The sequence below is a fragment of the Muscardinus avellanarius genome (genome assembly GCF_963383645.1).
Source record: "Muscardinus avellanarius genome assembly, chromosome: 12".
Classification (NCBI taxonomy): domain Eukaryota; kingdom Metazoa; phylum Chordata; class Mammalia; order Rodentia; family Gliridae; genus Muscardinus; species Muscardinus avellanarius.
In genome coordinates, this window is record NC_137798.1 from 30,368,902 (window position 1) to 30,382,027 (window position 13,126).

The 13,126-nt window shown below is 58.3% G+C and overlaps 1 protein-coding gene across 3 annotated transcripts; it reads left to right on the forward strand.

Annotated features, from left to right (window-relative positions):
* Positions 1-1,840: 1,840 nt before the first annotated feature.
* NFATC4 (nuclear factor of activated T cells 4) lies at positions 1,841-11,566 on the forward strand (the record flags this gene model as incomplete). Of its 3 annotated transcripts, none has more annotated exons than XM_080707605.1 (10): positions 1,841-1,944; positions 2,998-4,095; positions 5,596-5,758; positions 6,348-6,547; positions 6,837-7,009; positions 7,788-7,928; positions 9,508-9,563; positions 9,879-10,005; positions 10,181-10,762; positions 11,499-11,566. In XM_080707605.1, the coding sequence occupies 10 exons, from the start codon at positions 1,841-1,843 to the stop codon at positions 11,564-11,566; spliced, it is 2,712 nt and encodes a 903-aa protein (XP_080563731.1). The 3 variants fall into 3 exon arrangements, with proteins under 3 accessions (XP_080563731.1, XP_080563732.1, XP_080563733.1); XM_080707606.1 differs by having other exon boundaries at positions 1,841-1,940; positions 3,000-4,095; XM_080707607.1 differs by having other exon boundaries at positions 1,841-1,940; positions 3,000-4,095; positions 10,181-10,441.
* Between the last annotated feature and the right edge of the window lie 1,560 nt (positions 11,567-13,126).

Consider the following 13,126-nt stretch of genomic DNA (forward strand, 5'->3'; position numbering starts at 1 on the left):
GTGGGGGCGGGGGTGTCGGGTCCGGGTCGGGGTCGGGGTCTGGGTCTGGGTCTCCCGCACCCTCCTGGCTGCGGCTTCCTGCCCTCCGTTTTAGGTGCTGGCGGGCACAAGGTCTCGAGGTGTGCCCTCACTCCCGCTCCGCAGGTCTCTCCTTTTTCCGTGATGAAGCTGGAAGGGAAATGTAACCTGAGAAGACCAACCAGAGAGGCGGGGGGAGGAAAATCAAACCCGGCCGCCTCCCCGCGCGGCCGCGGAACATTCTTCTGCCCGCCCCTCCTCGCAGCGGCCCGGGCTCGCAGCCGGGGCAGCTCCGCACGTCACTGGGGTCCCCGGGGGCTGGGGGGGTCCCCTGGGCGGGCCCGAGGGAGGCCTGGGGGCGGGCGGGAGCCGCCCCGCCGCGGTGGGGCTCGGCCGCCCCCCTCTCCGGCGCGCAGAGCCTGTTTCTCATTAGAGGAGCGGGCGCGGTCCCCGCCCGGCTCCCGAGTGTTTGTAAACGTCTGACTCGGGGGCTGTCGCTTAACCCTTCGGGTGCCCGCCGGGCGCGCTGCTGGGGGCGCTGCTGGAGCCTAGGAGATTTGAGGTTGATGATCCTGTGGGCTCAGAAAAGTTTGGAGCGTGTGATACTCGGGGGAGTGGGGAGTGATCATCGCATCTCCGCATTTCCGCCCTCGGCACCTCCAGTCCAGCCAGGACCAACCCCCCACCCCCCATCCCTCTCGCACCACCCTTTATGCCGGCCCTTCCTGGTGTAGCACTCCGGGTTTTCCTTCCTCCCTCTGTTCAGGTGACAGGTGTCCAGCCCTGGGCCCCTCCAGGTTTGGAGGCCCCCCGACCCCTCATAAACCTGGCTTGGGTTTTTAAGGGAGCCGGAGCGGGATGCCTTCGATTCACATATTCATTCCAGACTATAGTTCTAGGGAGGAGGGAGCCGACTTCCCGTGGAGGCTAATTAATGGCCCCTCTGGGTGGCGGGGACAAGGGTAGCTGCAAAGCCCGGCCTGGATCTGTGCCCATCTGTGGGCCTTTGAATAGTTCTTCAAGCATCTTGGGCTTAGACTTCTCTGAGAGGCATCCAGGCCAGCTAAATGTTCTTTGCCTTCAGGGGATCGGGAGTAACAGCGAGGGCTATGGCTTCCAAGAAGGTCCAGGCTAAGCAGCCCCAGCCCCAGCCCCAGCTGAGAGACTTGGAAGAAAAGGCCCTTTTCTCTTTGAAGGTGCTTGCTTAAAACCATTCTGTGCCTTGGAGTCCCTGGCTTGGAGGGAATGGGGAGGAAAGGTGGGCTTTCCTTGCTAGAAGCTGGCCCAGCAAGTCTGAACGTGGGCCCTCTACACGGGGCCTCAGGCTGTGGCCCCTTTAAAGGCGCTCAGGCTGGAGCCCCCTAACTGAGATCAAGCGGTTCGGTTTGGGTTCCCTGCAGAAAACGATTGTCACAAGTAGGGGCCAATAGGCCTCACTGGGGTCCTATCTTGCTTGGAGGGACCGTTTCCCAATTCAGCTATTTTTTCCCCCCAGAGGGAGGGACTGGAGAGAGGACAGAGGGAGGGAGGGTGGGGGAGGACGAGGGGCGCGTGGTTTTCCCATCTCATCCCTGGAGGAGGGGCCGGAGCATCCCGAGTAGCCAATCAGGGATAGGCTGGGGGGGCCGCTTTGAAGAAGTTTGGGGGAAAAAAGTTTGGAAAAGTTTCTATAATAACGAGGGGGCGTCCGGAGGGAGGCGGCAGCGACGGAGGAGGGGGCGTCTCAGAGAAAGGGAGGGAGGGAGCCACCCGCGTGAAGATCCAGCAGCCTCCTGCTCCCCCCTCCCACCCAGGCCGCGACCTGGGGGCTCTGGCCGGATCCATGGGGGCTGCAAGCTGCGAGGATGAGGAGCTGGAGTTTAAGCTGGTGTTCGGGGAGGAAAAGGAGGCCCCCCCGCTGGGCGCGGGGGGGTCGGGGGAAGGTCAGTGCGGGGCTGGGAAGGGGCCTGGGGGTCAGTGAGTGAAGGGCGGGGGGGGGGTCTGAGTCAGGAGAGTTTGGGGCAGCGAGCCTGGGATGCGGGGCGAGGGGGCAGAGTTGAGGGGAGTCCGGAGGCTCGCTGATCTGTGGAAGTGAGGCTGGGGGCCGGGACAACACTTTCTCCTTTTTAGGTCGTGGCTGGGGTGGGGGTGGGGGTGCCGTTGGCTGCGCGCCGCCTCCCGGCTGGGCCGACTGTCACTGGGATGGGGGAGCGGGCGGGAATGGCGGCCCCAAGAACCCGGGGCGCCGCCAGGGGAAGGGGAGGTTTGGCTCTGGAATTTGCCCCTTGTGGGTCGAGCCCTGGTCCAGCAGAAGGGAAGCTTGGGGCTGGGGGCGCCCTCGGGCCGCGCCAGGGCGCCCTTCCCCCTCCCCCGTCTGGCCGCAATGAGAGGCAGATGGCAGGGACCAAGCCGGGGGCGGCGGCCGCTTCTCGCACGAAACCCGCGCTGCCCACTGCCCCCCTTCTCCGGCTGGACCAGGCACGCATCACCCCCTCGGCTGCACCCCGCCTCCAGGTTGGGGGGAGTGAGGGAGGAGTCACCTCCCCTCGTCACCACAGCCATGCCCCCCTGCCCAGGCCATGGTTGCGATGGCAACTGGGGCTCCTGCCAGCTCCGTTTGGGGGTTTGGGAACCGCTGCTAATTGGGTTCATGTGTGAGTCGCCCCCAGCCCAGCCCAGAGCCTCGCTAAACACGCCTCCAGGCCGGGCTCCAGCCCTCTCAACCCACCTCCTTCACCTTGAGACCCGCCCCCTCTGGTACCCTGGGTTCCTGGGGCAGGGGCTGAGAGTGAAGTTCTGCCAGTTGGAAAAGGCCCCGCACGCTTGCATCTGACTTTTCCATCTCCCTTCCAACTCTGCTTTTGTCTGTGGCTCTGAAGGGCTGTTCAGAGACCCCTCCTAACTGAAGAATAGCAGGACCTGGGGCTTGCCACTAGAGGAACCTGGCTAGACATCACCGGCTTCTCTCTCCCCATCTCCCTCTACCCCTCTCGTTTTGACAGAACTGGACTCAGAGGACGCCCCACCATGCTGCCGCTTGGCCCTGGGGGAGCCCCCTCCCTATGGCGCTGCCCCTATTGGCATTCCCCGACCTCCACCCCCTCGACCTGGCATGCACTCGCCACCTCCTCGGCCGGCCCCCTCACCTGGCACCTGGGAGAGCCAGCCTGCCCGGTCGGTGAGGCTGGGGGGCCCAGGAGGGGGCGCTGGGGGTGCTGGGGGTGGCCGTGTTCTCGAGTGTCCCAGCATCCGCATCACCTCCATCTCTCCCACGCCTGACCCACCGGCCCCCCTAGAGGACAACCCTGATGCCTGGGGGGACAGCTCTCCTAGAGATTATCCCCCACCAGAAGGCTTCGGTGGCTACCGAGAGGCAGGGGGCCAGGGCGGGGGGGCCTTCTTCAGCCCGAGCCCTGGCAGCAGCAGCCTGTCCTCCTGGAGCTTCTTCTCAGATGCCTCGGACGAGGCTGCCCTGTATGCAGCCTGCGATGAGGTAGAGTCTGAGCTGAATGAGGCAGCCTCCCGCTTTGGCCTGGGCTCGCCCCTGCCCTCGCCCCGGGCTTCCCCTAGGCCATGGACCCCGGAGGATCCCTGGAGCCTCTATGGTCCAAGCCCTGGAGGGCGGGGGCCGGAGGAGAGCTGGCTGCTCCTCAGCGCTCCGGGACCCACCCCAGCCTCCCCCAGGCCCGCCTCTCCCTGTGGCAAGCGGCGCTATTCCAGCTCCGGAACCCCATCTTCAGCTTCTCCGGCCCTTTCCCGCCGTGGCAGCCTGGGGGAAGAGGGGCCTGAGCCACCTCCACCACCTCCATTGCCTCTGGCCCGGGACCCTGGCTCTCCTGGCCCCTTTGACTACGTGGGGGCTCCACCGGCGGAGAGCATCCCCCAGAAGACCAGACGGACTTCAAATGAGCAGGCGGTGGCCCTGCCTCGGTCTGAGGAGCCTGCCCCATGCAATGGAAAGCTGTCTTCTGGAGCAGAGGAAGCTGTGGCTCCTCCTGGGGGCTCCCGGAAGGAGGTGGCTGGCATGGACTACCTGGCAGTGCCGTCTCCCCTTGCTTGGTCCAAGGCCCGAATTGGGGGACACAGCCCCATCTTCAGGTGAGGGCTGCATCTGGCACTACTCCTCCCTTCAGCCATCCCCCGGGGGCGAGGGGGGTGGGCAAAGGATGCATTGTTCCACCAGGATGCTTAATACTCCCAGCTCTGCCCTGGAATGTGGCTGGGTATAGATTTTGGCCTTCCCCCTGGCCCTTCAGAGACATGCTAGCCCTTCTTTAATTTCTAGGGCTTGCCTTAATGGCTTAAGAGCATCACTGCTAGTTTGAATAAAATAACATATGAAGCCAGGCGTGGTGGTGCACGCTTGTAATCCCAGCATTTGGGAGGCTAAAACAGGGGGATCTCGGTTTATGGGCTAAAACAGGAGGATCTCAGCTACTTAGTGAGGCCCTTTGCAACTCAGTGAGACCCTGTTTCCAAATAAAGAATAAAAATAGGGCTGGGGGTGTCGCTTGGAGGTAGAATGCCTCTGGGTTCCATCCCCAGACCCGCAAAAATAAATAAATAAATAAATAAATAAATAAATAAATAAAACAAAAAATAAAAGAATAAAAATAAAAATAGGACTGGGGGTGATTCTCAGAGGTAGAGTGCCCCTGGGTTCCATCCCCAGTACCGCCAAAAAAAAAAAAAAAAAAAAAAAATTTGAAAGTCAAAGAATAAGTATTGAAACTTGCAGTTCTACCCCTTCCATTCCCAAGGAACCTTGCCTAATTCAATAATCCTAATCCTTGAGATGTCAGACTGAGCTGGCTCCATCCAGAAAAATTTCTATAGGAAAAAGACCTTAGCATGAGATCCTCTAGGATCCTCATAGTACAGGGCTTCTCAGCCTTAGCACTATTGGCATTTTGAGCTGAGTAATTTGTACATGGGCTATGCTGGTCCCTGACCTTTACCCATCAGACACTAGTTGCACCCAGGTGCTCCGTGAGTTGTAACAACCCAAACTCTCTCCAGTTATTGCCAGATATTACCTGGAGAGGGGCAAATACAAGCTGGCCTAGAGTTGTCTTAGAATACAACACAGGAAATATAACTCGATTTAAACCCCTTAGCTCTCCGGAACTCTACCTACCCAGCTCCAACTCATGAGGCATGAGCTGGCCCCAGAAGAGAAAGTGGTCAGGCCTGGGTCTGTCAGTGGTGGCTGGCCTCAATTTCTTTATTTGTAAAATGGGGGGGACTCATGTTTGATCCCTTTTCTGGTCTGGAATGGCACTTCTTTATATTACTCTGCTTGTCTAGGTCTAGGGATTGGGATGGGTTTGGGGTTCCTCTGCATCTAGGTGAAGTCTCCCCATTCCAAAGTCTAACCCTGCACTCAGCTGGGGAGGAGGGAGACTTGGGGCTGTTTTTACCCTCCACAGTTTCATCTCCAGGAGACTCTGTCCCTTATCTCCCCCTACGTCAGGGCTTTGGGGCTTCTGCTGTGGTTTCTTTTCTCCCACCCCTCCATCCCTCCTTCCCTCCTAGACTCAGCATGGCCCTGGCTAGGATCTGAGGCTACAGATGACTGATTACTAGTCTTCTCCCCAGGACCTCGGCCCTTCCCCCCCTGGACTGGCCTCTGCCCAGCCAGTATGAGCAGCTGGAGCTGAGGATCGAGGTGCAGCCTAGAGCCCACCATCGGGCCCACTATGAGACTGAAGGCAGCCGAGGAGCTGTCAAAGCTGCTCCTGGGGGTCACCCCGTAGTCAAGGTAAGGGCAGAGGACTGGCATCCTTTCTCCTCTCCCATCTCAGATCCCTGCAGATGGGCTCTAGCTGCCCAGACCCATGGCACTGCCCTTTCCCACACTCCCTCTCAGCCCTGACCCTGCAGGCAGCCTGGGGGAGGGCTGCAGTTGGGGGAGGAAGGGTGCACTTCAAGGACCCGGATATACTTTCTACTCTTCTGTCCTCTCACCCTCACTGGACTCCTCCCAGGGGACGCCTCCCTCGTGTCTACTCTGGAAAATGGTGGCTTGCCAGATGTGGGGGAGGGGTTCCGCTGAGGCCAGAGGTCACTGGGAGTTAGGTTTTCTCTATATTGAGTGGAGCCGGTCTCTCTTGGAAGCTCTTCCTCTTTTGCCCAGCCCAGTTTGGGCCTTACTCCAACAATAACACTGTGAACTCCAGGCCACGTTTTCTCCACAACTGGTGCCCAGTTCCCCTAGGGAATCCCTTCCAGGATGTCCTTTATCTTTCATAGTCCCTAACCCCTGGTGGACAGAAAATTCAGGGGTGGATAAAGGATGAGACAGTGGGGCTGTCAGTTAGGTGGCCTCTGCCTCTGTCTCCCTCTGCCAGCTCCTAGGCTACAGTGAGAAGCCACTGACCTTACAGTTGTTCATCGGCACTGCAGATGAAAGGAACCTGCGGCCTCATGCCTTCTATCAGGTGCACCGTATAACTGGCAAGATGGTGGCCACAGCCAGCTATGAAGCTGTAGTCAGCGGTACCAAAGTGCTGGAGATGACCCTGCTCCCTGAGAACAACATGGCTGCCAAGTAAGTCTCCATGGACTTCCCCTCAGGCTTCAGGACGTTAGAGTAGAACCTACTTCTGCTTCCCAGAAGAGCTAGACATCACCCTTGGGAGCTGGCTTCTGGCCTTCTCACCATCTACCCACACAAGGACTTTTGGGTCTGGGGACCATCTCTGGGTTAGAGAATAGTCCCTGTAGATAGCTTGAGATGGAGTTGGGGCTTTTGTGGAGGGCAGGAGGCTTCCCTCCCTGGGGATGGAGCACCGCTCTGGCATCAGCTAGGAGGGCTTGCCATCATCCTTTACCCTCAGCATTGACTGTGCTGGAATCCTCAAACTTCGGAATTCAGACATTGAGCTGCGGAAGGGTGAGACAGACATCGGGCGCAAAAACACACGAGTGCGGCTGGTGTTCCGGGTACACGTGCCCCAGGGCGGTGGGAAGGTCGTCTCGGTCCAGGCAGCGTCGGTGCCCATCGAGTGCTGTGAGCAAAGAGGCCTTGGCCATCTCTCTGTCTCTTGTGACTCTCCTGGCTGCGTGTTGGTCTGTCACCTGTGTCCTCTGCATGGGGTCCTGTGCCCTGTCCATACTGGCTAGGCCTTAGAGGACTCCGCCTTTATTTTTATCACGGGTGTGGGAGTGATGGGGTGGTTATAAGGTTTGCGAGTTCCACAGACACGCGAGATCATCCATGCAGGTGCCATAAGTCTTTTATTAGTCCAGCCCACTTGTCCCGGGCAGCTCCCTCCCCCACCCCCGTGTCGCGGGTGCGGGGTGGGGGTGGGGGAGATGTGTGGAAGAGAGCCTTCCACGAGTGTCCGAATCTCTCTGGCTCGCAAGCTTCTTCTCCTTCTGGATCGCTCGTCCCCCTTTTTATCAAAGGGGAGTGGCTTTCCATGGGAAAATCCTGGACCTTGCAGGGTAAGGAGGCGGGTCAGCCCCGCCCCTGCCCAGTATTGGGGGGGGGGGGTCCAGAACCTAACAGTGGTGTTCTGGTTTACCCCGGCTGTGTACTCTGTCTCTACCCCACCTACCCTGGGGTGGCCTGTGCACTGGTCTGGGTAATTTCCTAGCCCACCCTGTTGGCCTCTATCTGCTCCAGGAGTGGTCCCTTTCGTGGTCCATGAGATCATGCGGATGCTCTTGATTTACTTGTGTGTCTGCCTTTGGAGACCCCTGCATTTATTTCAAAGAGGGTAGAGGCAGAGGAGGCTGCTCCCCACCCCCGCCCAGCCAGACCCCTTCCTTGCACTCTTTCACAGCCCAGCGCTCTGCCCAGGAGCTGCCCCAGGTGGAGGCCTACAGCCCCAGTGCCTGCTCTGTGAGAGGAGGCGAGGAACTAGTGCTGACCGGCTCCAACTTCCTGCCGGACTCCAAGGTCGTGTTCATTGAGAGGGGCCCTGGTGAGTACCCACGGCGAAGGGAGGGAGGGCAGGCAGGAAGGGCTTGGAAGTGGCAGGTGAAAGATCGCTGGCACTGTCATTAAACTAGCTAGTTGAGCCTCAGTTTCCTTATATGTAAAAGGAACAGACAGACTACCTTCCCCCACCTCCCAGTTGTGTTGTCTGTTTCCCATGGAGAGATGGGTACGACAGCAATCTAGAGCATTGAGAGCCGAGTGTGGCGGCACACATTTGTAAACCCTGTACTTGGGAGGCTGAGATAGGAAGATTGCAGGATCGCAGCCAGCCTCAGCAACACCATGCCTCTGCAATTTAGTGAGACCCTGTTTCAAAATAAAGAATAAAATAGGGCTGAGCCGGGCGTGGTGGCGCACACTTGTCATCCCAGTACTTGGGAGGCTGAGACAGGAGGATCGCACAGGTTCAGAGCCAGCCTCAGCTACTTAGTGAGGCTCTCAGCAACTTAGTGAGACCCTGTTTCCAAATAAAGTATAAAAATTGGTCTGGGAGTATAGCCCGGAGGTAGAAAGGTTTCACCCCAGTATCACACACACACACACACACACACACACACACACACACATGCACATATGTGCATGTGTGTGTGTGGCTGAGGGTGTAACTCAGAGGTAGAACACCCTTGGGTTCAATCCTCAGTACCACACAAAAATAAATTAAGTAAGTAAATATTGAGGATTTTGAACAGATGTAAGAAACACATGTCCTGCTTATTAAAGAGCATGTAATCCCAGTATTTGGGAGGCTGAGACAAGAGGATCGCAGGTTCATGGCCAGCCTCAGCTACTTAGTGAAGACTTCAGCAACTTAGTGAGACCCTGTTTCAAAATAAAAAATAAAAAAATAGGGCTGGGTGTGTAGCTCAGAGGTAGAATGCCCCTGGATTCAATCCCCAGTACCACATACACACACAAAAGGCTTTGAGATAATGTACCCCTATGTAGATAGGGAAGCCAAAATGTGACTCATGCCTGCACAGGTTCCTCGTAGTTTTGGGACAGCACAGCCATGATTAAAGAGAGTCTGTGAGGTCTCAAGTTCAGGGGTGCAGAAAGGGAAAACTGAGGGTTCATGGTGCAGCCACCAATCTGAGACCTTGCCCCTGCCTCAGTCCTGCTCACCAAGACCCCAGCCCCTAGACCCACCTTTAGTGCCCTGGCACCTTGCTGGAGTCTCCTGAGGTCCTGTCGTGGGACTTGGGGTCTCACTGCCTTCCTTCAAGCCAGGACCCTTTCTCACCCCGATGTTCCCTCCCAGCATTCTCATGGGAGGGGTGTTTGGAGTTGGGTGGGCGGGTTCAAGAGTGTCTCTGTCGGTAACTTCCTCTAGGCCCTCGGCTGGCGGTGCCATTTCCTCTGGTCTTGGTTTACTTCACCGCACCTTGGGGACAGTTTTAGAGCCTGCCTCTTTCATTTTCAGTTCACACAGTGGACTGTGTGTGCCAGACCTCCTGAGGACCTTCTCAATCCAGCCTTGGTGCCAGCAAGAGGGGAAACGGCAGGGCCTAGGGCGGGGGCAGGGGCCCTGGAGTTGGGCTGAAGCTCTCGTTCTCCCCACACAGATGGAAAGCTGCAATGGGAGGAGGAGGCCGCGGTGAACCGACTGCAGAGTAACGAGGTGCCAGAGTCATTGGGGAGCCTCTGGGGCAAGGGAGACAGGTGGGAGAAGGCAGGACGTCCTCAGGTGGGCCCCCTTGCCCACGGAGTGGACCGCAGAGCTACCTAGGCTTTCCCAGAGGAGTCTGGCCATTCTGGGAGCAGGTTCAGTTTTACAGAATGAACTTTGCTCCTTAGCAAATGGAAAAATGAAAACACACACACACACACACACACACACACACACACACACACACACCAACAAAAGAGAACAACACACTTGGAGGTCAGCCCTTGAAGGGCTGGGATCCCTGCCTCATTCTCTGCTCTTGCCCAGGTGACACTGACCCTGACTGTCCCCGAGTACAGCAACAAGAGAGTGTCCCGACCGGTCCAGGTCTACTTTTATGTCTCCAACGGGCGGAGGAAGCGCAGTCCTACCCAGAGTTTCAAGTTCCTGCCTGGTGCGCTCTGGGGCAGTCTGCGGTGGGGCTGGGGGAGTGTGGGGAGCCGAGGCAGGGACGGGGGGAGGCAGAGCCCAGGGCGAGGGGCAAAGGGACCATGACACCTGGGAAGGGAGGGTACTTGGAAGGTGTACAGATTCACGGCATGCCATCCACTTGCTTCCTGTCTTCCCAGTGGTCTTCAAGGAGGAGCCCTTGCCAGACTCATCTCTCCGGGGCTTCTCTTCGGCATCAGGCCCCCCTTTTGGCACTGACATGGACTTTTCGCCTCCCAGACCCCCCTACCCCTCCTATCCCCATGAGGACCCTGCATACGAAACTCCTTACCTGTCAGAAGGCTTCGGCTATGGCACGCCCCCACTGTATCCCCAGACGGGACCCCCACCCTCCTACAGACCAGGCCTTCGAATATTCCCTGACACTGGGGGAACCACCGGTTGTGCCCGCCCCCCTCCAGTCTCCTTCCTTCCCCGCCCCTTCCCTAGTGACCCATATGGAGGACGGGGCTCAGCTTTCCCCCTGGGGCTTCCGTTCTCTCCTCCAGCCCCCTTCCGGCCTCCACTGCCTTCATCTCCACCACTTGAAGGCCCCTTTCCTCCCCAGAATACTGTTCATCCCCTACCTGCTGAGGGATACAATGAGGTGGGGCCAGGCTATGGCCCTGGGGAGGGGGCTCCGGAGCAGGAGAAACCCAGGGGTGGCTATAGCAGCGGCTTCCGAGACAGTGTCCCGATCCAGGGCATCACGCTGGAGGAAGGTAGGTGTGGGACTGGGCTGTGAGTGAGTGGGGATGAGTGAGCCTCTGTGCATCTGCTGAGGGTGGGGCTGGGCTTCTCAAAGCCCAGGTCTCCTTGGTCTCTCAGGACCCGTCAGAGGGCCTGGGGGCAAGTTCCTGGTGTGGTGTGTGGTGTGTGGTGTGTGGTGTGTGTGTGTGTAGCCACCTGAATTTAGTTCATTTAATTCAGAAGGATGCACGGAATGCCTGCCCCAGCCTTTCGCCCGCCGCTGACCTCTCCCCAAATCACAAAATCTTAGAGAAAAGCACTTCCAGGGTCATTCCGTCTAGCTCCCTGAATTTGCAGATGGAGACTTAAGAAAGGGGCAGTGGCTCGCTGAGGCCCTGGCCAGGCATATTTCTCCTCGCCTCGCCTCCTCCCAGTAAGACAACAGCACTGATGACCAGGGCCTCCCTGTTTTGCCTCTTCTTTCTCCCACTGGCTACACCTACACCTGGCCCCGCCGACATTGCGCTGATAGGCCAGCAAGAATGGGCCGGGCTGGGGGCCGGGGAGCCCACGTAAATGGAGTTGGGCAAGATTTGGTTAAGTGTAGATGTCAAGATATATTGGGGGAAACTGAGGCCCTGTGAAAGAGAAGCCAGTGGAAGAGAAGCCTAAAGGGATCCTAGACTGAGGTCTGCCCCGAGTGATTGAGTGGTCTCTGGGGAAGGAGGGAACCTGCCCCTTAGTCCAGTCTCTCAATTGCCTTTACAGTGAGCGAGATCATCGGCCGAGACCTGAGTGGCTTCCCTGCGCCTCCCGGAGAAGAGCCTCCTGCCTGAGCCTGAAGCGCTGCCTGGCAGCCCGGGCCAGCCTCAGCCCTGCTACTTTGCCTCCTTCCTGGGTGCTGGCTCCAGAAACTTGGGGCCAACTCTGGCTTCCCTTTCCCCAGTGTCTCCTCCCCCTGCTGAGGTGTGGCCCCCAGGCCTGGTGCTGCCTTGAAAGGCTGGGGGAGGAAGAGTTTGGAGGATAGGGGAGGGGTGAGACCAGGATGAAGACGATGTCCAGAGTCCAGATGTGTGCAGGCTATGGTGCTGGGAGAGGTTGATGGGTAATAAACTGCTCACTGACCTGTGCTTCAGGCTCCACGGCTCTTTGGAGGGAGGGATGGTGCGGCTCACTCCAGCCTTGGCCCAGGGAGGCTGAGAAGCTGGAAAGTGTGGCTGGAACATTACATGCCAAGGAGCCTCCAGGGAAGGGGGGCTGGGAGGAATGGAGGGTTCTAGAGGCTCCCGGACTGGGACAGAGGTGGGAGGCCAAGACTTGAGTAGGCCCCTGGAAGCTCTCCCTCCTGAGGATTCATAGTCTTCTGGGAGCTTTGGGGTGGGGCCCAGGAATCTGTTTTTGTTTTGTTTTGTTTTGTTTTGTTTTCTTCAAGTTCCTTTGTTTTGCTACCACCATCAGAACCCAGATGGTTCTGATTCCTAGCCAAGGTGAGGAAACATTAATCAGTCACTTGCTTTTTTGCAGAGGGGGAATCTGAGGCTCAGAGGGGGAAAGGGGCTTGCTTGAGATCACATAGCTCACCAACAGCCTGTCAAATGCTGCAAATGCTCACCCTCGGCTGGGACATCTTGACCTAGGAGGCTCAGGTCGACTGAGAGGTCGAGTCAGAGGTCGACTACAGAAGCCAGATACCTCTCCAGCAGCTCTGAGTGCCACCTGCCCCGGGGCTCAGGGCATCCTAAGAGCTCCTGGCTTATCCCACAGACACAACAGCGCGTCCCTTCTACTGAGCTGGTGCATCTATCACATTGGTAGGCCTAGGTGGGACACCTGGACTGTTCCCTGTCTTGATGGCCTGTGAGTGCTGGGGAAAGTCAGACTGAGCCTGTTCTGCTCCCCTGGAGCCTGGCACACAGTAGGCACTGAGCACAGCCAGCTCAATTGGCTAGGTTTGGCGGCAGGGGGGTGCACCCAAGAGACATTCAGGGAAGTGTCCTGGAGAAAGTTGCCTCGCCTCAAGGCTGGTGGGGCCTCTGTGCCCAGTGAGTCTAGGCGATCCTGCGGGTCCTGCGAGTGCAGAGGTGAGTGTGACAGAAGTTGGGCCTGGGTTTGGAGGCCCAGAGAAGCAGGTGACCCCCCAGGCCTGTTGCTGCTCTGTAGTGAATTTCCTCTGTCCCCCTGAACACAAATTGCTGCAAACTACATCAAGCCATCTCCATAAGGGGCCTTGGCAGCTCTTCAAAAATCCCTTGCAGGCCCCAGCCAGAGTCACAACCCGGCAATCTTCATGTCAGAGGGGACCAGGAGGCAGGTGGGTCACACCTGGCATTCCTCAGCTCCACCCCAGGAGCTCTGAGGCGGGCGGGCGGTCCCCATGTGGATGACAGCTGCCGTGA